At 40.1% G+C, this 25,034-nt stretch overlaps 1 protein-coding gene across 1 annotated transcript in view; it reads left to right on the top strand.

The window, feature by feature from the left end:
* ANAPC4 (anaphase promoting complex subunit 4) overlaps positions 1 to 24,531 on the top strand; it is a 35,256-nt gene extending 10,725 nt beyond the window's left edge. The window contains exons 10-29 of the mRNA XM_034671999.1: positions 713 to 796; positions 1,893 to 1,979; positions 2,360 to 2,424; positions 3,161 to 3,203; positions 3,316 to 3,392; positions 5,046 to 5,146; positions 5,227 to 5,278; positions 10,789 to 10,844; positions 13,154 to 13,200; positions 14,397 to 14,453; positions 14,787 to 14,843; positions 16,719 to 16,812; positions 19,554 to 19,651; positions 20,240 to 20,301; positions 20,380 to 20,418; positions 20,518 to 20,619; positions 21,747 to 21,821; positions 22,701 to 22,874; positions 23,557 to 23,680; positions 24,175 to 24,531. Coding sequence (XP_034527890.1) covers positions 713 to 796; positions 1,893 to 1,979; positions 2,360 to 2,424; positions 3,161 to 3,203; positions 3,316 to 3,392; positions 5,046 to 5,146; positions 5,227 to 5,278; positions 10,789 to 10,844; positions 13,154 to 13,200; positions 14,397 to 14,453; positions 14,787 to 14,843; positions 16,719 to 16,812; positions 19,554 to 19,651; positions 20,240 to 20,301; positions 20,380 to 20,418; positions 20,518 to 20,619; positions 21,747 to 21,821; positions 22,701 to 22,874; positions 23,557 to 23,680; positions 24,175 to 24,402 — 1,722 coding nt within the window. The 3' untranslated portion in view covers positions 24,403 to 24,531. The remainder of the gene's footprint in view (positions 1 to 712; positions 797 to 1,892; positions 1,980 to 2,359; positions 2,425 to 3,160; positions 3,204 to 3,315; positions 3,393 to 5,045; positions 5,147 to 5,226; positions 5,279 to 10,788; positions 10,845 to 13,153; positions 13,201 to 14,396; positions 14,454 to 14,786; positions 14,844 to 16,718; positions 16,813 to 19,553; positions 19,652 to 20,239; positions 20,302 to 20,379; positions 20,419 to 20,517; positions 20,620 to 21,746; positions 21,822 to 22,700; positions 22,875 to 23,556; positions 23,681 to 24,174) is intronic.
* The last annotated feature ends 503 nt before the right edge of the window (positions 24,532 to 25,034 follow it).

Raw genomic sequence — 25,034 nt, 5'->3', positions numbered from 1 at the left:
GCGCCGCTTCCCTAGATTTTCATGCCAAATAACCCAGCCACTTAGCTTAAGAATGTACGAATTCTCAAACAGAAGAACAGAAAGATGTGGGATGCACTGTGTCTGATGTTCTCCAGTGTTCATTGTTGTATTCAGAGCATCAGGGAACTCTGACTTCCTGATTCCCCGGAATAGTTAATCACATTTGCTCTTCATCTTAAGGTTGTGTGAAAATATGATTTCTAGGATTGCCTTTGGCGCTGTAAAAAAATGATTCACTATTTCTTTGAAGTTTGTAATGGATATTTTTTTAAATAACGCTTTATTTAGATACACTTCTGAAACCATTGTAATGGGTATTTAGCTTGTGTTTATCAGTAGCCTGTAGTTCTTTAAAAACTTCTTATGTGTATTTGTAATCATTTTTTAAATCTCATAATAGTGTTACAAAATAGATTATTATATTTATCTAGTATGGAGATGGCATTGTTAACCTAGAGAGGGGTGATCTGTGCACAGGTAAACATGGCAGATTAGAAAATCCTAAAGTTCTGTTCATTAGTCTCCAAAGTGTTAGGTGGAAAGGTAGCAGAATTCAGACATAGTCTTTCTGATACACACTTAGACCTTGACTCTTCTAAATATAGGATTTCTTTTTTTTTTTTGAACTGGGACTGATTTATCTTTAAAAGAAGTGTGTATGGTTATAACTCACTTTATTTTGATTTTACAGCTTGAAACCAATCTGTTGTACTCTTTCTTACCTGAAGTAACTCGGATGGCTAGAAAGTTTACTCACATTTCAGCACTTTTACAGGTATTTCTTTGTAGCTTGTTCTGTATGAATATTTACTCAAGTTTCTAACGGTCTGTAAATAAAACACTTGCAAATTTTTATTCTGTAAAGCTACTATCTGTGGTGTAGTGTCTGTTCTGACAATCTTACAAAGTCCGTTAACAAGAAAAAGGAATTTAATTGAAAATCTATTCCCACCAGAAAAGAAAAAAGTAGTTTAAATCTTTTAAAAATACTCCCCTAAGTGAAATAACATTTTGGAATTTAGAAGTCTTACTGCAAATCAAGCATTATGGAAAACAGCCGCCATATCAGTTCCCTCTTATGCATAAAAACCCACCCCAAAGTAGCCATGATTCTTTGGGTCAGTGTCTTAGTCCACAGTTCGGGCTGGGCTCAGCTGGAAGGTTCTGTTGATCTGGGCCGGGTTCAGCTCATCTCAGCTGGGCCTGGTCATGCATCAGTGGCCAGCTGGCTGGTCTGTGTGTCTCTTAGCTGTGGCGGCTGCACACGTGCCATCTCCCAGCAGGCCAGCCCAGGCTCATTTGTGAGGTGGCGGCCACAGCAGGGGTGTCGAATGCAGGTGGGGACGTGCAAAGCCTTTGGAGGCTTTGGACTCAGTGTCCCTTCTGCTGTGTGTCGGTCACAGCAAGATGCAAGGCCAGCCCAGCTTCAGGGACTGGGGAGACGGAGTCTGCGTCTGGGTAGAGGAGCTACAAAGAGCAGTGGCTTTTCTTTTTCAGTCTGCCACGGTCCCTGGCTTACTTGATGTCAAAGATTTCTGGAGATCGGTGTCTTTTTAAGGATTCTGTTTGAAAATTGAATAGCTGACTCAACCAGCACTTTGACAGTTAGTGTACATGAAACATACATATATAAAGCTGGAGGATGTCTGTTTTACCAGATAAAAACTTAATTTCAGAATGTTTGATAGTTAAGTGGTTATCAAGCATTAGCTGTGGTCTTCTCTTTTCACAGGCTGAGTGAAAAATGATTGAAAGTAAATTCTGGATTTCTTTGAGATAGGTGGCAGGAAGAAGCATATATTACTTTGCACATTGATTTATGTAGTTTTTTTTCTTAACTATTCTGATATTTTTTTCTTTCTCGTTAATAGTATATAAATTTGTCACTAACGTGTATGTGTGAAGCATGGGAAGAAATACTGATGCAGATGGATTCTCGTCTCACCAAGTTTGTGCAGGTAAGGTTTGTGAAGTTTCCCCTGGAAGGAGTGAAGGCGGGCGCGCTGTCCTCATTGACATTATGAGCTACCTGATGGATACTGCTCGGGTTTGATGGCTCGATCTGACCTCACACTGTTTCCCCAGAGAGGAAGGGCCCTCCTCAAATTGGGACAACATAGGTGGGTGGGGCTAGGATGTGAAGCGGAGCAGGTGGGGCAGGTGGAGAGTCAGGACGGGTGTTGGAAGAGCTGACTGGCTACTTTCCATGAACTGATAGATAATCAATTTGAATAAGGATTTGAAGAAAGGGAGTCCTGCTCCTATAGTTTTAATTTTGAATTATACATACGGTTATAATTTTAAAAATACATATCATGATGTTATCCATTTTATCTAGGAGAAGAGCACAACCACTTCCGTGCAAGATGAATTCATGCACTTGCTGTTGTGGGGGAAAGCAAGGTAGTAAACTCGTATTAGGTGCTCTTGCTTTTTTTTCTTCTTTTACAGTAATTTTTTATTTTGAAAGTAATTCATGTTTGTTGTAAAAAAAAAAATAGAAAATTCTGGTACATAAGAATAAAAATACTATCTTTTTCTAGATTTTTCTATGCATTTTTTGTAAATGTAATCATTTTCTGTGTTTATTAGATATATATATATATCTAAATGTGTAGAAAAATTTCTAATTTTTTTATGGTCCCATCGGTCTTTTCCTTTATGGTATCTGCCTTAGTGTTATTCTTAAAAAGTCCTTTCCCATCTTAAGAGTATTCAAAGATGGATCTATATTTTCTTCTAGAGTTTTTTTATAGCTTATGTTTTATTCCATCTACATGCTCCAGGTGTGATTTATTTGGTTATATGCTGTGGAAGACGAACTTCTTTTTATCTGAAGGTTTAGATAATTGCCCAGCATAATTTTTTGAGTGTTACGCTTTCTCCTTACGGATTTGAAATGCCATTTTAGTATTCATTACGTCTTAAATAGACTTCAGGCTGTTTCTGGACTTGATTGTTTCCTGTTTTCTGTCTGTGTTCCTTTGTGAGTACAACAAAGACTTACTTCTTATGGGACTGTTTCTTTTTGTTTATTTTGCTTAAAAATGCTGCTTTTACTTTTAAAATTTAAAAGTCTTAAGTGATGCATTCACACTTTGAGTAGAGAAGACTAAAAATACTTTCTTTTTCATTGTAGTGCCGAACTTCAGACCCTATTAATGAACCAGTTAACAGTAAAGGTGCAGTTAAAATACATTTGTCTTTAAATGGCTGTGTGCACATTCTTGATTTTTTTAGAGCAGCATGCAGTATCTTACTTAAATGCTAAATATATTTTTTCCTCTTACTTAGGGCTTAAAGAAGCTTGGCCAGTCCATAGAGTCATCATATTCCAGTATACAAAAATTGGTTATAAGTCACTTACAGAGGTACGAAGGTGATGTCGAATTTTTGGTATTGTGTCTGCATGTACTTGGTGTCGGTGTTCTTCATCAACTGGCATTCTCTTTTTGAGCCTTTTGTAGCTAAAATTGTTGCATTGGCACTTGAGGGGAATCTTGGAGGGGCCAGGGTGTAAAGAGTCAATAATGGTAAATCTTGAAATAATTTTCAGACATTTTTTCACTGGGCTAAGCTCTCTGTCTGGGCTTTTTTTCTCAGCCAGACAACCAGGAAGTATATTTTGAAAAGGCAGATAACCCCCCCCTTTTTAAAGATTTTATTTATTAATTTGTCAGAGAAAGAGAGCACACAAGCAGGGGGGTGGCAGGCAGAGGGAGAAGCAGGCTCCCTGCTGAGCAAGGAGCCCGATGTGGGACTAGATCTCAGGACACTGGGATCATGACCTGAACCGAAGGCAGACACTTAACCAACTGAGCCACCCAGAGGTCCCCATATACCCTTTTTTGAGCAGGGAAATTATGTTTATCATTTTACAGTTTACAAAGCATGTTATGTGTTTTTGCATTGAACACTGTGGCAAGGTGTTGATTATGAGTATCCTCCTTTTACACAAGAAGAAACTGAAATCCAGACTGGCCTGAAGTTACAAAGTGTCATAGCCAGACTCTCTCCAGTCTTCAGGTCTCATGCTGTTTCTAGCCACAGCTCCCTCAGTGAAGCAGTTTGTATGTGGCTGCTCAGTGTATGACTTAAATTTTGATAAATCCCTTTATGCTGAGTTCCCTAGCCCTTACCACATCACCTCAGCCTTGGGTCACTGCAGTGCCCTTTGGCCTGATTTCCAGTCCACAGATATACATTTGTGCCCCTCAAATGTATTCCTCACAGCAGATCTGACTGTGTTACTCTTACTTAAAAACTTCCAGTGCCTTCTTGTTGCCCTCAGGACCAAGACTTTTGCATGGCCTTTAACACACCTGCCTCTCTGCTTCATGTGTACTGGTGGCCTTACCAGACTTGACATTTTTTTCTTCCTACCCAGGGCTTTTGTGTATCCATCTTGCCTTCTGGACCACTCCCACCCTGCTCTTCACTTGAATCCCTTAGCTGAAATCTCACTTGTTCTGAGAGGCCTTCCCTAAGTCCCCAGATTAGGTCAGGTTATTCCATTACACCTGCACTCGTGTGCCTTTCCTTCCAGGCATTTATGATAGTTGGAGTGATACACTGTCTGATTGTGGTTATGAGTGTCCTCCCCTCACTAGACTGTCAATGCTGTAAGGATCCTTTGGTTTTTTTCACTATTACGTCCCCAGTATGTAGCATAGTGCTGACTTAAAGTTAGAGCCTAATACATGTTTGTTGAATGTTGAATACATAGCTTTTGGGTGAATAAGATGACCATATGACTGTCTTCAAAGTGCCAGGGCTAACTGTAGGACATAATGTGATCTTGTAAGATTGAATCTTGTGGTCATGTATTCATCTCCGTCGTCAGGATGGCCAAATGGTTCTGTTACAGTTTTTAGAGAAAATTTTGAGAAATGATCATTTCTCACAGAAAGAAAATTAAAGTTACTTTCAGTTTTTATTTCTGGAAATTTGGAAATGTTTAGGCGAGGTAGCTGTCTGCCACCTTGGTGATGGCTATGATAATAACTTATTTCTGCTTTGGATAGTGGCTCCGAGTCTTTATTATACCATTTGAGTGAACTGAAAGGAATGGCTTCATGGAAGCAGAAATATGAACCTCTTGGACTAGATGCTACAGGAATTGAAGGTAGGAATTTAATTTTTCAATAGAATACATTAAACACACTTTACTTACTGGGAAAATGATATTTATTTATTTCTCTTTAGATGCTATTACTGCTGTGGGCTCTTTCATACTCAAAGCAAATGAACTTCTTCAGTAAGTATTGGGGGTACCTGGAATCATTGACCTGAGCATATTTTATTCTTATAAGCAAGAACCCAGCAAATTGTCACAATTTTCTTAAAATGGGTTTTTTAAGTTTTTATCAAAGTTATTACCTTTACATGATTAAAACAAGGCAATAACACAGCCATTTCATCAGTTAAAGCGGTATTTTACTCTCCCATGCATCCTCACTCCAGTCCCCTCTCCAGGGGCAGTCCTTTTACTCCTGTAACTGTTTCTGTTTTTAGTTCTACAGGTAACCTCCATACTTCTAAGTTGTATAACTGTACTGCATTTCTTTTATGTAACCAGTTTTAGAAATTCTTCTTCTCTGTTTGTTTTTCCTAGACTTTTTCTTTTTTCTTGCATTGTCTGCCTTTGTCACATCCTTTGATTCTTCCCCTGTCTCCAGAGCAGTATCACACCCTGGGACCCCCTCCATCCCTGATGTCTCCCCTTCTGACCCTCCCTCCCCCGGCACCGATCTGGACGTGCCGTTCCAGCTCCCCTGACAGCCGTCACGCAGGCACTTTGGTGCTTCCACAGGTTAGGTCCACACGTCCGGATCTCCTTTGTTTCTTGCTTCCTTTAATCACTTTGTTGGAAAACATCCTCCAGTAACTTACTCAGAAAGTAGCTACGAAATGATAAACTCTGTGTCTTTTCTCCTACCTTCACACTTGATTCATGGTGTCCAATGGCTGTAGGATGATGAAGGGGAAATCATTTTCTCAGAGAACTTTGAAAGTATTGCTTCATTGTATGCTGGCCTTTTTGTGCCTGATGGAAGGTCTGGTGCTTCTGATTCTCATCCCTCTATAGGGGTTTTTTGTTGCTCATCTCTCAGCTTCATTCTTTATCCTTGATATGTTGAAATGCCATGGTAGTGTTTATTTTAAATGTGGGTCTTTTCATTGTGCTGATAATAAGAAAATACCGTTTGAACCTGACTTCCGTTGTGTTATTATTTTGGTAATCTCCTTTTCTCTTTCTCCTTTTTTAAAAAAATTAGATTTTTATTCTAGAAACTTGGTTGATCAGATGTTAGACCATGAACTGATCTGTGTCTTCTGTTTTTCCTCACATATTTCTCATATCTATGTCTTTTCTGTTTCCTGAGAAATTTTCTTGACTTCATTACCCAACATTGTCATTCATCGTAGACATTTATTGAGTACTTATAACTATATTTTAAACATTATTCTAGATGCTAAGGATATAGTAGTGAACAAAACTAAAAATCTTTATGGATCTTATATTCTAATGTGAGAGACAATAAAGAAATGAATGAAATATATAGCAAGGCAGATAATGTAAGTAGTGGAGAGAAAAACCAAGCAGGGAAGGGGGCCCTAAGGGATGCGATTTTATATAGGGCAGGCCTCACTGAGGTGATGATGTTGGGAGGAGTGAGTCATTGATATTTGGTAAAAGAGACAGCAATTCTGAACGTGCTGAGTTTGGAGCTTGCCTTGGGAGCCACTGTAGCTAAAGTGAGTTGAGCAGAGTGTGAAAGAGAAAGGATGAGTTGAGAGAGCTCATGGAAGGTAGGCCACGTTGTGTAGAGCGTGTTGGCAGTTGGAAGGACTTCGGCTTGTACTCTGGATATAAGAAGCAATTAGGGTCATGGTGTGACAGGATATGACTAAGGTTTTTGAAAGATCCTCTTGTTTTTGCTTAGTTTTGAGAATAAATTAAAAGAGGGCAAGGACAGAAGCCAGGAGAGAAATGGTTACAATTCGAAGAGGTCAGAATCTGGGTGTATTTTCAAAGTAGAAATAACAGGATTTGCTGAATGATTGTGTGTGGATGGTAAAATAAAGGAGTCATGGGTAATTAGAATTTAGGTTCTGAGCCCTTGGAAGAGTAGGATTGACATTTACTGAAATGAGGAAGACTTGGGAGAGAATATATAAAATATATATGTGTATTTTATGTTCCTCAATGTGGGTTTATCTGGTATTTTTATGATTAGATTCAGGTTATACATCCCTGGCCAGAATACTACATAACTGGTGGTCTGTCCTTCTCAAGGTGTCACATCTGGAGGCAAGTGATGTCTGTCTGCCCCTCCTGCATGACGTTAATTTTGATGATCTGCTCAGTGTGTCAGCCATATTAAATTTGAAATGTCTGTTAGATATCCTCATGGAACTGTCCAAGACACTGTTGATCATATGAAACTAATATTCAAGGGAGGGGTCCGGGATGGAGATCTCAGTTTGGGAGCCATCAACGTGTTGGTGTTATTTCAAGCCGTCAGGCTGGATGAGGTAGTGAGTGTGCTTAGAGAAGAGGACAGATCTGAAGACTGAGTGATGGGCATTCCAACATTTAGAAATGGGGTTGATGGGGAGCTAGCAAAGAAAACTAGAGAGGCAGAAAGCCCAGGACAGTGGGTGTCCTGTAGGCTGAGCAATGGAAGCATTGTAAGAAAGAATGAGGTATCAGTTGTCAGATGCTGCTAAGTCAAGTAAGACAAAGACCAAGAATAGAACAGATAATCAGAGCATTACTAGAATCGATTATTGGTGACTTTGATCAGAGCCACGTCATGGAGTCATGGGAGCTGTTGGGATGCAGAATGAGAGCAGATGCAAAGAAAACAGCAAATGTCATCTCTTGAGAAAGGGAATGACTAATGGTTGCAAACAGTTGTTGGGTTTTTCTGACGGGAGAAGTTAGAGCATATTTATATGGGATGGGGTGTTCTCCTGGAAGGGGAACAATTCGTGGTGGCCGAGAAAGGAGAGGATTTCTGGAGTAAGAGTGTGGAAGGGGATGGCCACATGGTGCATTGGGGAATGGGCTGGAAAGATGGTGTATCCATAATTACAGGAGAGGAGGCTGTGGAGAGGGTCCAGGTGCTGGTATCTGAGCACATGGGGGTTTGGAGAGGCTCACTTCCAGCTTATCTTACTGAGCTGGGCAACGTTCTGTCAATAGCTAGAGGTAAGAGTGGGGAGGTGGTTTAAGAAGAAAGGAGAAGCTGTGAGCCAGTTGTCTAGGGCAGTGGGAGGAAGAACAGGTGGGTGAGACAGGCGGATGCGGCTGGTGCCGAGGGCCACGTGGGGAGCCCTTGTGAGAGTGTAGAAGTGACCCCGGTCTGCGTGGCTGCTGGCTTTTCTCCAGCCGGGGTCCGCCGAGTGTGCCGGGGCACAGAACAGGTGAGCACTTAGATCTGCTAGGCGTGGTGACCGAAGTGGAGCCGAAGTGGGGCCAGGGAATTAAAGCAAGGGCATGATTCAAATGAACCTTGAATTTGAGCTGCTTTGGGAGGGAAGTGGAGACACAGTGTGAGGGAGAGACAGGGAGGAGAGCTGGGAACCAGAAGGCAGTAGTCTTGGGGAGACGAAAGCTGGGGTGCTGGAGAGAGGTCCCGGGGAAGATGGGTGGTTGCTGGTGAGTGGCATGCTTGACATTGAGAGTCAGAGGGTTCGAGCTGACAGGGACGGGGTCTAGGGTGTCAGCTTTGGAATCGTAGTCAAGGTGAGGTGGAGGAATGACCGTTACCTGAACCGTTGCATTGAATTCTTTATCGTGGCAGTCCTAGGCTTTCAATTTCCAAAAGTGTTTTCGTATTTCTTTAATCATTTTTCAAAGCTGTGCTCTTGCTTTGTAGATGAGATCTTCTCAAATCTCTGAGGACATTAATTAGATATTTTTAAAAGCCTGCCGTTCCCTGAATGATCTCCACTTCCTGGGTCACTTTTCTGTTTGTCTTGGTCTCTCTTTGCAAGCTTTCCTCAGATACCTGATGCCCCAGTGTTTACTCATGTTTATTCATGAAGCGATTTGAAGTTGCTGGGAATGTGTGCAGACAGGGGCAGCAGAAAGCCGCCTTTGGCGCCGGGGCATGCAGAGCCGTGCTGGGGGCCGCCCGCGCCTGCACCGAGCTGCCTCAGCTCTTCCCAGTGTATGTGGTTTCTTGGAAGAACCCTGTCCATTTGTTCTTGTTTGGGAGATAGACCTGTAGGTGTTCGTGTTTTGGGGGAAAGAGCACATTGACTGCTCTGTATTTCAGTTTGGCCTCCTGTGTCCAGCCCCACATGTCATCCTGAGGGCTGCTGTCTAGCCTGACATTTCCAAGATCCGAGCGTCCCTGGGATTCCACAAGCCGGAAGTCTCCTTGGTGGCTGTCCTCTCCATGTCCTGTGTGTGGCCACCTCTGTTGAGCTTCATCAGCCACGTGTCCTTTCTGACATTTCTGAAATTAATTTCTTTTCTACCGTCCTTTTTGTTTCTGTGAGTTTATGACATAACCCTCCCCACCGCTCCGTTATCATTTTAATGGGGTTTTAGAAAGTAGAGGTTGGAGACACTTGGGTTCAGAAGACAAAATGAGAGGAGAGATGGCATGGCTTTTCCCGTATGTTGAATTATTTTTTGGTTCACCGTATTTGCAGAGTAAATATAAAATATTAAGCTTTTCGTGATCACTTTTCAATATGAACAAAAGGTCGTTTATTTAACTTCTTGCTCTGTTGAGGTAAGTTGAATATAGCATTATTATTTTAGGCTATAGATGAAGAAATGGAGGCAGTGAGAATTTTGATGTTCGCGTGTGACAGAGCAGGGATTGCCTGCCGGGTGGGCGGGGAGTCACAGTATTGATTGGGAAAGACAGAAAGGAACTCTTCTTCCCTTTTTTCATTTTTGCCACAAGAGAGTGTTGATTATATTTCTTGGTAACAATAGAAATGTCGCAGTCTTTTTAGGTCAAGTGTTTTACTCTAGAGATCTAGGTTAATGTTACTGACCCACCTCTCCAGCAGTATGAAACTTCTTGCTTGGAAGGGGCTTTGAGGTTTAGGAAACAAAAGTGCAGGTATTACTTGCTTAGAGTAATTACCTTGTTAGATGTAAGCTTAAAGAGATTTTTAAAAATTGATACCCCTGTCCATGTTTAGAGACAATTTCATCAAAATGAACATGAGATCCACTTACAATACTTAAACTTGGGGGGTCCATTTCTGTAAAGCTCAAGGAAATTCAGTTTTTGAGATCCGTTAAAATAAGCATCAAAAATCAACTTCCAAAAAAATGTCCCCTGATACCAGGGTAGTGACATAGTATAAATTTATAATCATGGTTTTCTGTTGGTGTTGATGTTTTTTCTTCTTACTGACCAGTGAGTTTTTTTTTTTTTAACTGAGAATAATGCTGAAAACGGTTTTTTCCCCTGACTTATTTGCAAAGTTGGAAAAGGATTTCATACTTTACTGAGTGCTGGGGAAGACTATTACACAGTTTGTGGCAAGGCTGTTATAACCAGTTAGAATCTGAGTCATTTGCTTTATTTTTGAAAAGAGCCAGGATTTGCTCTTCTGAAGCTTTATTTTTAGGTATGTGTTTGATTTGTGAAATCAAAGGTTTAAATGTCCTCCAGATAGGATAAAAGAGAATGGTAAGGATTATTATATCCCACAACAATTGAACGATGATACGTGAACTGCACATCATAATTTTATTTCTGATTTCTTTTATTTTTATCTTTTCAGAGTTATAGATAGTAGTATGAAAAACTTTAAAGCGTTTTTTCGCTGGCTTTATGTGGGTAAGTTAATTGAATGAAACATTCTTGTTACCTTAACACTTCTTTAAAAATTGTGGGAGTATCAATTTGGAATATTTCAGTTACTCTGGTAAAATTTCAAGCAACCGTAGGAGTAGAGAGAATGACCCCTCCTGTGCCCTTCATGGGTGCCCGCAGTTTCACCACATGGCTCGCCTTCCTCCTCCTGTACCACAGCCGCAGCTCCCCCCACACGTCACTTGTAGCACCGATCGTCCCTAGCAGTCACTGATGGTTAACATTTTTTTTTTTAACTTTGTCATGTCTTCTTAGGTTAAAATAACATTTTTGAATCTCTGCTACGTATTAGGCACTGGTAGGTGTTAGGTTTTTTAAAACGAGAGGGGGAAAAAAAAAAACAAAGATCTGGCCTCTGCTCTTGAGTAACTTATTTTCTGTTCTGTTTCTTGATCTTCTGTTTCTAGATGTATGCCGTCCGTTAGGGTAGCCAGTAGCCACCTTGGCTCTTTAAATTAGTTGAAATTATATAAATTATAGGTTCAGTTCTTTAGTCATGCTGTGCACATTTGAAGTACTCCGTATCCACACACTGTCATGCCTGCCACGTTGAACAGCACTGAACAAGAAGTTTCTAGTGTCCTTTCCATCAGACACCAGTGCCCCAGCTAACTAGAACGCAGACCACTCGTCGCCTTTCTTTGTGTCTCCACAGCCTCTGTTTCATTTGTAGGTGGTTAACCAGGATTTATTGGCTGATAGTGTTTTAATGCTTACTCCACAGTGGGTGCATATTTTGTGTAGGTCCATTTGTACTATTTTTGTGACCCACCCCCTTAATATCTTTGAAGTAATCCAGCATACATTCCCTTCCAACACAGGCAATTTTTAGTTATAAGTGGGATTTATCCCACATCTCTTAAAATTCTAAAGAGTAAATAGATGTTAAATTATCTGTAATGTGCTCACATCTTTTAAACAAATGCCCAAATCTTCAATTCTGCTATCTTACAAACAGACTTTGTATTTGTCAGCCTAATGTAATTGCTTGTGATAAAAAAAAAATGGGATCCACAGATGTTGGCATTTAAAATTCTTTGTTTTTTCCGCAAAACCGTACCAGTGCTAGCCAGAATGGGGAGCCAGAGTGTTTATCAGGCCAGCCTGTTTAATATCAGAGACGCTGATTAGAATAAATTACAATATTAAAACTGAATGAGATCTTCGAAATAATTTTCTTTTACAGAAGGGGTTTGGTTTTACTTGTAATTACTGGAATAGTCGAGGCTGTTTATATTCTTATTGCATGTCCTAACTCTAATGAAAAGCCTGATTAGAAGAGAAATGAATTACTGCTCAGTCCTTATCATTAGAGCAGGGCATTGCAGAAAGCACGCTGGGTTGGAGAACCCGAGGCCTCATTATAATCGTGGCTCTGCCACTCGTTAGCGGTGCAGCCTTGGTTTGCTCCTTTGGAAAATGTAGCCTCCATGAAGGCAGGAACTTCTTTTATACCGCTGTATCCCCAGCACCCATAGTATGCCCAATGAGTAATTTTTGGACGGACAAATGAATGAATGCGTGGACTAGATCATGGCTCATTTTTCAGATAATGTAGAAGTTTGAACTAATTAAGAACAGTTTCTAAAACAGTCTGTGTTTGCAGAATTACATGCAGCGTGCTTATTCCTGACCAAATGCAATTAAGAGGGATATTTTAAAAAAGGGGGGGATATTCAAACACTGCAAAAAACACATGCAGCATTCCCTTTGACTTGGGGGGACATAGTACAAAAACGCAACCCTTTGAAAGGACAAAATGTCTCAGCTGCAGGTATTAAAGAAAGCCTGTAAGTATATGTAAGTGTATATATAGATAAATCTTAGTGCAAGTATCTTCGTATAGCACAAAACCCAAGGGAGAGAAACATGTTTGTGTGGTATTCTAAAGCTTTTGGAAGAACAAATTGCTTGCAGATTTTAAGAGAAGAAACGCCTTATGTTAGGAGAGGAATGAATCTGCTCTGCACACATCATCTTCATACAAAGCAGCAGTCACATCAGTCTGTCTGGAGTGGCAATGGGTTGTGTTGAAGACAAAGATAAAACATAATAGTTTAGGATCGTTAGACCAGCCATTTTGAACCTGAAAATCCAAGTCGAATTTAAAGTCTTCACACTTTTAGTTTTTTAGAAGGAAAATAAGTTTTCCTTGGTGAACAGTTTTCCTTATATTGAAGGTTAGTCCAGTGAAACACATTTAGTCTTTGAAATGTATCTATAATACGTTTGTAGCTTTCCTTTAAAGAAAGTTTTTTCATTTCTGTTTCCAGCAATGTTGAGAATGACAGAGGACCACGTGCTTCCGGAGCTGAATAAGGTAGTATGTGGTAGTAGGTTTTCCAGCGTGTTAATACCGCTCTGCCTGAGCTCAGCTTGGTTACTTAGCTCGGTATTCTTACACCTTTGCTAGTTGACAAGATGTCAGGCTGTACACGCTAAGTACAGCTTAGTAAAGCCTTTTTTTTTTTCCTTGAAGAAATTTGTTTTACTTATTTTTCATCTTTACTATGACTGTCTAATTTTATAATTTTCATGTTTAGATAAGATTTTGTAATCCGTATTATGTAGGGTACTTGTATTCTTTAACTTAAGTTTTGAATGCATTTTTATTTATTTGGAAATCTGGTACTTTAGATATTAGTCCCAATGCTGATGTCTGGTGAACAGTAGTTCCTCTGACTATAAGGATTGTGACAAGTGGCAGTGGAATTTCCTTTAAGTAAGCTTTTACAGACTAGGGCAACATTCTCTCCTGATTTCTGTGGCTCACTCCTCACCCCTGTGTAAACTCTGATTCTGATAGATGAGGGGATCTCGGGCCTGTGAAAATGGAGAGCATTAAAATTAGCCCCAGTGGACTAGATGAATAAGGGATCCCCGTTCTGAGAGTCTTACAAGAAGCAGATCTTTCATGCTGTGGGACTAGCCTTGCAAACCAGGGAAGTTCACGTTGGCTGTTCTCTTGCTTTTGTTTGGGGAAATAAAATGTGTTCATTGTTGGGGGGGACCTTGGGGTGTAATTTTGTGAGGGCTGAAGAACTGGGGTGGGGTGAAGGCAGGGTCACTGGAAGAAGCAAAGGCCAACCCCCAAGCGAACATCGCTGTCCAGTTGTAGGTCTTTGCTCAAGTCAAGGGGACTTCTGTAGATGGACAGTCTCCTCTTCCAGAGCAGGGACCCTGCACGCACAGTCTTAGCACAGGGCCTAAAATAATAAACAGCTTTAGGCCATAAGGAATTCTGTAGCGATTGGATTAGCTGATTGGAAAATGGGTTTAAAATGTTTAATTACATGCTTGTCAGAGCCTCAAGATTTCATATTTTCACAGTTGCATAACCTTTTGGATTTCTGTTGATGTTTCTTTGAAGGAAATTTGCCTCTTTGTCCCATGACTTTTAATAGGTAGTAAAAAAAAAAAAAAAGTCACATTTATTATTACATAATACAAGATCTATTGGGAAGCTTTCTTTTATCTTGATTTGTTTTTCTTTTTGTTCCTTTTTGGTTTTGATAGATGACTCAAAAAGATATCACATTTGTTGCTGAATTTCTTACTGAACATTTCAATGAGGTAGGAGATTGGTATTTCTGTAATGCTGTTGTGTTTTTTTTTAAAGAATTACAATAAACCTGGGTAATGGTGAGAAGTAATCACAATCCAATTTAATTGACATTCTTAGCAGTTGTGCTTTTTAAACTATTGAACTAATTAATGGCAATACTTATTTTAGAGCCTTTACAAATTCAGCTTTTGTTTGGATGCCTGTCATACAATCCCTAAAAGAAAAGGATAACTGCCACTGATAGCTCTCTTACAAAATAGAGGTTTTCGTTAAGTTTAAGAATGGTTTTCTTTCTCTTTTGTGAGTTGACTTAAGGGTTAAACTATGCTTATTCTTTCTAGGCTCCAGACCTTTATAATCGAAAAGGAAAATACTTTAACGTTGAAAAAGTTGGTCAGGTATGGGCTTTTGATTGAACTTAGTTATTACTTTTTTTTGGAAATTATTAAAAAACTAATGTTAAAATTTTAGCAGTGTTAGTCTTTATTATCCAAACTTTCTGGAAAATACTACAGTGCAAGCTTACACAACAGCCCTGTTCTTGTAACCAAAAAGGAGCAGTTTTTAAACTTTCTGGTCTCAGAACTCTTTTATATTCTTAATAATTATTGAGGACCCCAAAGCATTTTTGCTAATGTGGGTTGTGTTTATCAATGGTAGATGTTAGTAGGCTTTAGAAATGAAATAATACGAAATTATTTAAAATTAACAATAATTCCACTTAACCATTACATGTTAACATAAATATTTTTAATGAAAAATGACTATATTTTATAAAACAATTTAGTGAAGAGTGGCATCATTTTGTAGTTTTGCAAATCTCTTTGATGTCTGGCTTAATAGAAAACAGCTATTCGTAGCTACTTCTTCAGTGTGTTGTGTTGGGTTTTTATGGTTAATGTATGTAGAGAAAATCTGGCCTCACATAGGTGTTAGAAAGGGAGAAGTATCATAATGGCTTTTTCAGATAATTGTGGATGTTTTTTGATACTATACCAACTCTTGATAAGAGATAGTGTCTTAAAGGTTAGCTTTAATGTGGAATCTAAAATTGCATCAGTGAACTTTTCATACTCTGATACATTAAAATCCATTCATCTGTCCTGTACTTTGAATGGATCTTTTACCCAGGCATGATTTTATAGTATTATGTATTGGTCGTTTGTAAAGTATGGGTTCACTGGATTATGCAGATCTTCCAAATGCTGACACCTTTCTCCATGCAGTATCCAAAAGTCAGATTTTATGAATTTCTGCACCAAGATCATCAGAAAATCTTTAAGTACTGTGGCTGTCAAGCACATGGTGGCAGATACAGATTTTCCAAAATTTTAATTTTTGCTTGAGTGTTTAAATGTTACCATTGGCAGCAAATACTGTCAGTTGTTTTGCTTAAAGTGACAGGCTTGCTTTATTTTCAAGAAAATATCTCCCAAATACCCACGTGCGAATAATCATAACTTACCTGCCAGTCATTCTTTCAAATAAAAATGGAATTCCGTTAACAGCAACAAAGTGCCTGGCTTAACCCACAGCTAAAACAATTTCTTAAGTGTTTTTCCTCATGGTCACCATTGTATTTTGGTATCAGAAAAAGTGCTTATGTATCCTTCCCAATTCGGTCAGAGAGTACAGTAAAAAGATTTGTACTCCAGGGTTGAGATTTAATAAAATTAATTATCTTAATAGGCTCATTAAATAATAAGTGAAACCATCGGTCAGTGGCAAAAAGGAATACAATGCCTGCTAGTATGGCTTAAGGCCACCACCTTGCCTCCCAGCGCCAGCAGTTGTCCCCACCTATGACCCTCAGTGCAGATGTCAACACAGTTGAAAGGGCAAATAACATTTTGACATTAGAAAAATAGTATTGACACATGGATCCTTAAAGCATCTTCGGGGCTCCCAGGGGTCTGTCGACTGCACTTTGAGGACTATTGCCCTAGAGTAGATGGACAGGTAATACTTTTAAAATTAATTTATAACACACACACGCACACTTATAAAAGATTAAAATGTCCTTCATGAAAATGGGACACAAAATTTAAACTGTGTGGTCTCTGCATCCGTAGCATTCTGATCTAGGAGTTTGTGGCTCGCTTAGTCGCTCGGCATTTAGTAAATTTTGGTCACTTCTCTTGGAATGATAGCAATGCAACTTCAGAGCACTTGGCAGTAAAACAGAATCACTTTTTAAATAGAATAATGTTAACTATAAAGTCTTTGAAGCCTCCTTTGTTTACAACATTTAAAATTTTGGTTCTGTGTTCTAGTACTTGAAAGATGAAGATGATGATCTCGTGTCACCGCCTAACACAGAAGGAAACCAGTGGTACGATTTTCTTCAAAATAGCAACCACCTTAAAGGTATTCAGTGAACTTAGTGCGTTTTGGCCATGTTTATACTTGCTTTGAGACCGGTATATTAACTATGAGTGTCGCTGGACAGTTACTGAATATTTATTTCAGGTCTTTAGATCATTCGCGCCTATTATATTTGATTAGAGAAACAGCAAAATAACAAACAGTAAATGACATTACCACGATAGAAAACATTTTGAAATTAACTGTGATGGGGTAATATTGCTTATTCTCAGGTATTATATTGTCTGTTCTGTACCCTATAAAAACAAGAGGATGTTGGGAAGAAAATTATAGAGCCTGCTAGTGAGAGAAGTCTTTTGCAGATTCCAATTTGTGAACTCCTAAAAGCATAGTGATGCTTCACTGTTGTCCTGAGATTGTAGGTTTTTTGTGTATTTGTGCCTTTCATTCTCTAGGATCTTGAAATGTTGGTGTGGTAAAATGATCCAGCCTTATTATTTGGGATGGAACACCAAATAGCAACCACTAAATATGTCAGAACTTCACTATTTTAGATGCAGATATTTTTGAAGGAGTATTTCTTTGCTTTCTCACAGAGTAATCTGATCACAGTCTGTCAGTTTCTTAGGTCCCTAGGGTAATAGCCCCATGCATGTAGTTTGGTGTTTTTTGTTTTCTGTTTTTTAAGATTTTTTTATTAGAGAGTGTGTGTGGTGGGGATGGATAGAGGGAGAAGGAGCGAGAATCCCGAGCAGACTCTGAGCTGAGCATGGAGCCCAGTGCAGAGCTTGATCCCACGACCCCAATATCATGACCTGAACCGAAACCAAGACTTGGACACCCAACCAGCTGCGCCACCCAGACGCCCCATCATTGTGGAACTGTTAAGAAAACTTTCATGAAACTTCTTTCTAGCACCTTGCAAAAATCGCCTGCTAAATATTTACTACATGTACTTTCTCAGCTCATGAGGGAGCGTCGGTGTTGTACGATCGTGAAATTCGGTGCTCTGGGCTGCGGGGGTTGGAACCTGCTCCACAACTTCCTTGTAGTGCGGCTGCGGGCACGCCGTCTAACCTCTGTGCCCCAGTTTTCTCATCAGTAAAACGAGGACCGTAGTAATGCCTTCCTCAAAACGCTATTGTGAAGATTCAGTAAATGGAGATAGACACTTGGTGCCTGGCTCATGGCTCCCGAGCAGTCAAGATGCTGTCATGTGAGCTGTTGTTACTCAGAGCACTTCTGACACTAAAATGAGAGGTTTTTCCTCCCGAGGCCAATTCTGACACCAACTGGGTGTCCTGCAATTCAGTTCTGGTGCTAACTACCAGACTCCACAGGTTCCGTGGCTCCATCCCACAAGGCTGCCTCCACTTCCGACTTCAGTCCTAAGGATCAGGGCCCTGGGTGGCCTACATTTCTGTCCCCACAACCCCTCCTCCCCTTACAGGTTGATAATTTGCTAAAATGGCCCACGAAACTCAAATACTTCCCTTAGGTTTACTGCTTTATTATAAAGATGCAAGTCAGAACAGCCAAGTGGAAGAGGTGCATAGGGCAGGGTCTGCGGGGGAGGGGCCCAGAGCTCCCGCACTTGCTCTGGGCATGCCTCCCTCCCAGCACCCAGAAGCCCTCTGTTCAGGGGCTCGTCATAGGGTTTTCATTAGGCAGGTATGACTGATTAAACCGCTGATTACAGGTGATTGGGCTCAACTCAGCTCCTCTCCCCACCCTGGAAGTTGGGGGATGAGGGCTGAAAAGTCCAGGCTTCTTTTGGGACTTAGTCTTTCTGGTGACCAGTCCTCATCCTGAAACTATCTAGGGATCTACCCAGAATCGCCTCATGACACCAAAAGATGTTCCTATCACCCTTATCACTCAGGAAGTTCTGACGGTTTTAGATGCTCGGTGCCAGGAACCAGGGACAAAGACCAGATATCGTTCTCTGCTCCCACAGCATCTGTCACCTGTGGGGAGCTTAAAATGTTAACCAGATCAAAACTCACTTTGTCCAGCACAGCTGGGACATGAGATGCCGCAAGTGAGGGAGGCTGCAGAGCTCAGGAGAAGAGCGTGGGCCTGCAGGTCCGAGGGTTGGATTCACACGTGTGGATTCTTCATCATTCTCACACCAGGCAAATCGCCCAAACCCCCTGAACCTCATTATTTTCACGTGTACGTCGGAGAGTGCGGTGCTTGCTTTGTGTGGCTGTTGTGCGCGATAGAAACACCAGAAAGGAATCTAGCGTGGTTGCTATCTGTGAATCCTTAATTATCTATTACTTCCTACTGGTAAAGTAGCCTTTTGAAAAGTGAATTGCTTAGTTACACAACACTAGTTTCTTGTCTGTTGTTTCTGTTTTTAGTATTATACTCTTCCAAAACAATACTGGACTGCTGTTGTCACCCCACTGTGGCAAAGAGTAGAGAACGAATTCTATTTTATTATGTGTCTTGTGGTTCCCTAATCACCCCTTCCTTCTTGCACCCAGCCGAAGCCTACTGTCGGATTTGGGTGGGGAAAACAGAATAAAGAGTATGGAGCTGCTAGGACTTGGCCTGCAGTGACTGTGGTGGGTTTTAGCGGGCCGGCAGCAGGGAATGATGAAAGAGGCAGGAGGCCACGGTCACTTGTGCTGAGGTTGTGTGCAGGGATACCATGAAGCGGATCACCACCGCCAGATAAGCGGTGCGGGCTGCCTCTGACAAGAGATTGTTTTCTCCTAATCATTTGGTTTACTATAGCTTTGTGTTTTTCTGTGTCTCTTCTTGTTTGAAACCAGAAAGTCCTTTGCTGTTTCCATATTATCCTCGAAAATCATTGCATTTTGTGAAAAGGCGGATGGAGAACATTATTGATCTGTGCTTGCAAAAACCAGCAGTAAGTGTGAAAAAGAAATGCATGCCTTTATGGAGGAGTGAGACTGTCTACAATATGGGGCTCACTTATGTAAACAGTCATAGTTATTCAGGTGAGCCATATGCAAATGCTGCTATTCAACTTTTGGCTAATGGCTAACAAAAATGGCAGGTTCATTGGGTTCACCCTAACATTTCCTTTTAGGAACTAAATAACTAAACTTATTTTTAGTATCTTCATAAAGTAAAAAGTAAACAAATAACAAGGTTATTGAGAGTGTTGGCATCCTTATTATTTAATTTGTTCCCAGAACAAACTTCTTATAAACAGTCTTGGCTACAGAGCTGTCGTGTGCCTGGCTTACTGCCGCAGGAGGGGAGATCGGTGCTGTGAGACGAGGGCACGGGCTGGGGTTCTTCTGGTTCCTTTCAGAATTCCTTCTGTCTCTTGTCCTTGCTGTTAGGACTGTCATTGAAGTTTCTTCTGTGAAAGCTTGGTGATCGAGATGGCTTTTTACTAGACTTGAGCAGTGAAGGTCAGGTACTTTCTGTAGAAGGCCTGTGTGTATGTAAATGCTTTCATTGTATTTTTAAAATTTATTTTATTTAGGATGTCATTGGGAAATCGATGAATCAAGCAATCTGTATTCCATTATATAGGGATGCTAGAAGGTAATTCTGTTTACTTTTTGGGTGGTAAAATTCAGCAGCCAATTTAATTTTTTCTTACCTATTTTTCTTTTGTTTTAGTCAGGAGTGTACACGCAGATTATTCAAATTTCCTTTCCTGTAAGTGTGTGTTTCTTCCCGTCTCATGTGAGCAATGCAGTTTTGTTCTTTGCTGTGACAGCTAAATATCATGTTTTGACATTAATTTTTTTTTCCTAGGTGGAATAATAAAACCTCAAATCTGCATTATCTTCTTTTTACTATTTTAGAAGATTCACTTTATAAAATGTGTATCTTAAGGAGACATACTGATATTTCCCAGTAAGTATTAATCTAAAGTTTGAGTTAGAGAACGAGATTATGTTATTTTTAATATTAAACATACAGCTTCCCTCCCCTACATTTGGGGGTTCAGTTAAGCTACCTTATGACTTTAGGCTTGTCGCTGAACTGCTCTTAATCTTAGTTTTCACATCATTCAGACGATAATGCCAAATCAGGAAGCTATATGATCCCTTCTGATTTTAGATTATTAATCTGGTACGTGTGTAGCTGTGACTTGTAGGATTTCTTTAGCGTTAGGAAAAATACAGCAGCAGAACACTCAGGATTATATCTCATGAACTTCTAGCGGTTTAGAACTGTGGTTTGGGTTCCTTACAGAAAGGATTTTTGCCTCAGGCTAGGTATGCCTTTCATTAAACAAGAGGCCTGCCTTATAGAGACTTCTTTTGAGAATCTGAAGTAAAAGTTCTAAAAAATAAATCATGTACAGAATACCATTTGTATCTCAAATGGTATTTTTTTTTTTTAAAGATTGTATGTATTTATTTGAGAGAGAGAGAACACGAGCAGGCTGAGGGGCAGAAGGAGGATAAGACTCTGCTGAGCGGGAGCCCAATGCAGGACTCGATCCCGGAACTCCAGGATCTTGACCTGATCTGAAGGCAGACGCTCAACCGACTGAGCCCCCCAGGTGCCCCCTCAAATGGTATTTAATCTGACTTTGAAGGAAATGTTTTGAGACCCAAGATGGGGCCAAAGAGAAGTAATTTGGTTGTTCCCAATTGTCCTTAATTTTATAAGGTATCTAGCAACTTTAATGACCACGATTTTAAACGAAGATTTGTCTGTCTAGGTGTTTAAATTAGTTGTCAGTGTTGCAGAGTGAGCATAATGGNGCCAAAGAGAAGTAATTTGGTTGTTCCCAATTGTCCTTAATTTTATAAGGTATCTAGCAACTTTAATGACCATGATTTTAAACGAAGATTTGTCTGTCTAGGTGTTTAAATTAGTTGTCAGTGTTGCAGAGTGAGCATAATATTTTGGGTCTGGGACTTGGCTGTTTAGGTAAATATACTAACACTGACAATCATGTTCTTTCAAGCATTTAGATTATTGGCTATCCAGGTTCCACAGTCTCTTTTTTCCCCCCTTCTTTCTTCAAGATCTGTAAGTAATGGACTAATTGCTATTAAATTTGGGAGCTTCACATATGCCACAACCGAAAAAGTGAGAAGAAGGTAAATCTTGAATCTTGTTTGGCTGAGGTTGTATACATATACAGATGATGTGTGCATGTATTAAATTATAGAAATATGATTAGACTCAGGTACAGTGATGATGTGATGCTTAGGACGCCTTTGTAACTTGCAGCACAGGGCACAGGATTGCTTACATAGCTTATACTTTGATTGACTTAACAGTTGAATAGAACCTTACTGCCCTACAGGAATTTGTATAGCCGTGGTTTCCTGTGATTGATACCTCTGAGCTCCCTTGTCCGTTAAGAAAGCAAGGTGGCTCCAGGGGGCATGTGGCTGAAGTTCTTGTTATGACCAACAGGAACGTGAGGTGGCCTCATTCTCCCTGCTCTGGGATGTTCTTAGGACATAAAAGGGTAACCGTACCAAAGTCGTCCCTGAGGCTGTGGAATGGACACTCATCACAGGCCAATCTTTTTCTCACTCTCTTTTCCTTACGTAAAAGGAGTTTTTAATGATAATGTCTTTGAAGTTGTGACTTTTCCTCTGTCAATCTTATTTTTACTTCTCAGTGCAGTTAGCCCTGTTTGTTTAGCCAGTATATCTACAAGGTGCCATTCGTGGAATTTCCACAGGCTTAAGGCCTGGCTATTGGTATCAGGAATTTTCTGGAACTGTGAACCAACCTCACCCTCCCAGATTTTTCTTTTTTCACGATGACCTGTTTTTATGGCCTAGTTCTGTTTGTGAGTAATCACTACAATCGGTAACTGGCTTTAGTGCAAACTAATGATGTATTTTCAGTGTAAGTATAGAACGTCACTTGGTTTTTGTCGTATTAATTTTTTGCGTGGTACCACAGTACTTTCTCAGTCGTCCCGATCATCTGTGATGTAACAGAACGTCCTTCACTTCTAGCGCCTACAGCTGCTTAGACGCACAGTTTTATGACGATGAGACCGTAACAGTAGTCCTGAAAGACACCATGGGGCGCGAAGGGAGAGATAGACTCCTGGTGCAGTTGCCGTTGTCTTCAGTGTATAACAGCGAGGATGCTTCAGAATATCAGTTCTCTGGGGCTTACTCCACAAGGTGACTAACACGTCAGTAAGAGCCTCTTGCTGACGCGACAGTTAAATGCTTTTGAATGTGTATCGTACATTCTAGTTCCTTAGGTATGCTAGACAGCACTTACTAGGGAGAGTAGGATGTCAGCTGAGCAAGAAGTACTGTTTTTTTCTTTAAAAAAATACTGGCTTCAACAGCTCTTCTGCCCTTTTACTTTACTAATAAATCAAGAAGTATTTGCTGAAATAAGGTGGGGAATTATTTGGAGTGGCAAATGGGACTTCTGTGCTATTTTTAAGGGTAGCATTAACCCCAGTTAATAATAGAATTAGTTATTTTAGATTTGCTCCTAGTGGTTTCCTTCCAGAATTAGGACCTCAGTAGCCACATGGAGGGTACGCAGCCAATTCTAGAGATGGCTTTAGTTTTCTTAGATTTAAGTGAGTAGGTCCTTTCTCTAATTTAAAAATGTGTCTGCTTTCCTTGAGCAGGAATCAGAAACCTTAGTAAGATGCCATTTCGGCTATTTGGAATTGCAGTATTTTCCTAGGATATAGGAAAGTACTTTTTATACAGTGGCTGATAGAATTATTTTGAAAATGGGGATGTTGGTAGAAATCGAACCCATGGTAGATCTAATACTACCCCTTGTAAACTGGAGAGAAGATCGCCTTTTCATTCCAGGCTTGGTTTTTCCCCTCTCCAGGCTAGATGAACAATGCAGTGCTATTCCCACACGTACCATGCATTTTGAGAAGCACTGGCGATTACTGGAAAGTATGAAAGCACAGTATGTTGCTGGAAATGGTTTTCGCAAAGTGTCCTGTGTGGTAAGTATTTACAGATTGTTTACTGACGAGAGTAACAGGAGGAACTGACTTTGGATCTATAAGGTCCTTTCAGAAAGTGTAAACGTTCTGTGGCGTATTGCTTTTATTGATTGAACATGTTGTGGTCTTAGCTATGTAGCTTTCTCATTAAAAAGCTGACTGAGTAATACAGTTCTCTAGATGTTCTTTATGTATGTATGTATGTATGTCGTCTCGACATCCACCATGAAGCTCGAACTCGTGACCCTGAGATCAAGTATCTCATGCTCTGGCGACTGAGCCACCAGGCGTCCATAGATTTTAATTATCATGAAATTGTCACTGGTGTATATAGGGATCCTTTTACAACAAAAGAAGCTAAGTGTAGTGATTTTGTTATAAATCGATGGGAAAATAACTTTCATACAGAACCATTCTTCAAGCTTCTGATTTCTCATATATTATGTATTAGTTCAACCATTAATTTAAAAATTCTTTGACCTTTTCTTCTCCAGTTAAGCTCAAATCTCCGTCACGTAAGAGTATTTGAAATGGACATAGATGATGAATGGGAGCTTGATGAGTCTTCGGACGAAGAGGAGGAAGCGAGTAATAAGCCCGTGAAGATTAAGGAAGAAGTGTTGTCGGAGCCGGAGGCCGAGAGCCAGCAGGCCAGTGCTGCTGCCTCCGCTGCGCAGGTAGTCATCAAAGTGGAAAAACTTGACCCCGAGCTGGACTCCTGATCTAGCCTGCCCTTATTTCGTATGTTCTCGGTATGTCAGGAAGGACGTGGGAGATGGACGAAGATGTTTTGGACCACTTAATTTTCTTTGTATAACAAAGAAATAAACCATACATTTTATTTTTCCTTATTCTGCTTCATTTCTTTAAGTAGTAGAGTCACTATGATAGACTTTTTTTTTTGCTGAGATTTCATTTTAATAATGCATGCAGAACTCATGTTTAAAGAAAACAAATTGAATGTGAAGAAAAGTTCCATCTTTTCTGTTCAAAGATAGGTATCAGGAATCATTCCTATATCAAGAAGAAATTACATTTAAATAGTCTTTCATCCCTGGAAGTTTTGATGCCTTTAGTATCTTAAAAACGTAGATAACATTTATTCCTGTTTTTCCGTTTTCCCCTTTCTAGTTGATTCTCAGTCTCCAGAATGCTTTCAAAATTATGTTTTCAAAATTATACTGCTTTACTGTAATGCTAAGTAAGCCAGAAGATGGATGCTGTCTTTCTGATCTAAACAGCCTAAACACTGTTGACACCTACATAATTATCTCCTCATTTTGTTACTGGATTTCAGCTCTGAATCCTTTGAATTGGCAGCATTTACGTGTGTCTTTTTTCCTCTGTTTAGAAT

Source organism: Ailuropoda melanoleuca, chromosome 11, assembly GCF_002007445.2.
Source record: "Ailuropoda melanoleuca isolate Jingjing chromosome 11, ASM200744v2, whole genome shotgun sequence".
Taxonomy (NCBI): domain Eukaryota; kingdom Metazoa; phylum Chordata; class Mammalia; order Carnivora; family Ursidae; genus Ailuropoda; species Ailuropoda melanoleuca.
Note: the sequence above shows the minus strand (reverse complement) of the source record. Positions and strands in the feature narration are given on the sequence as shown.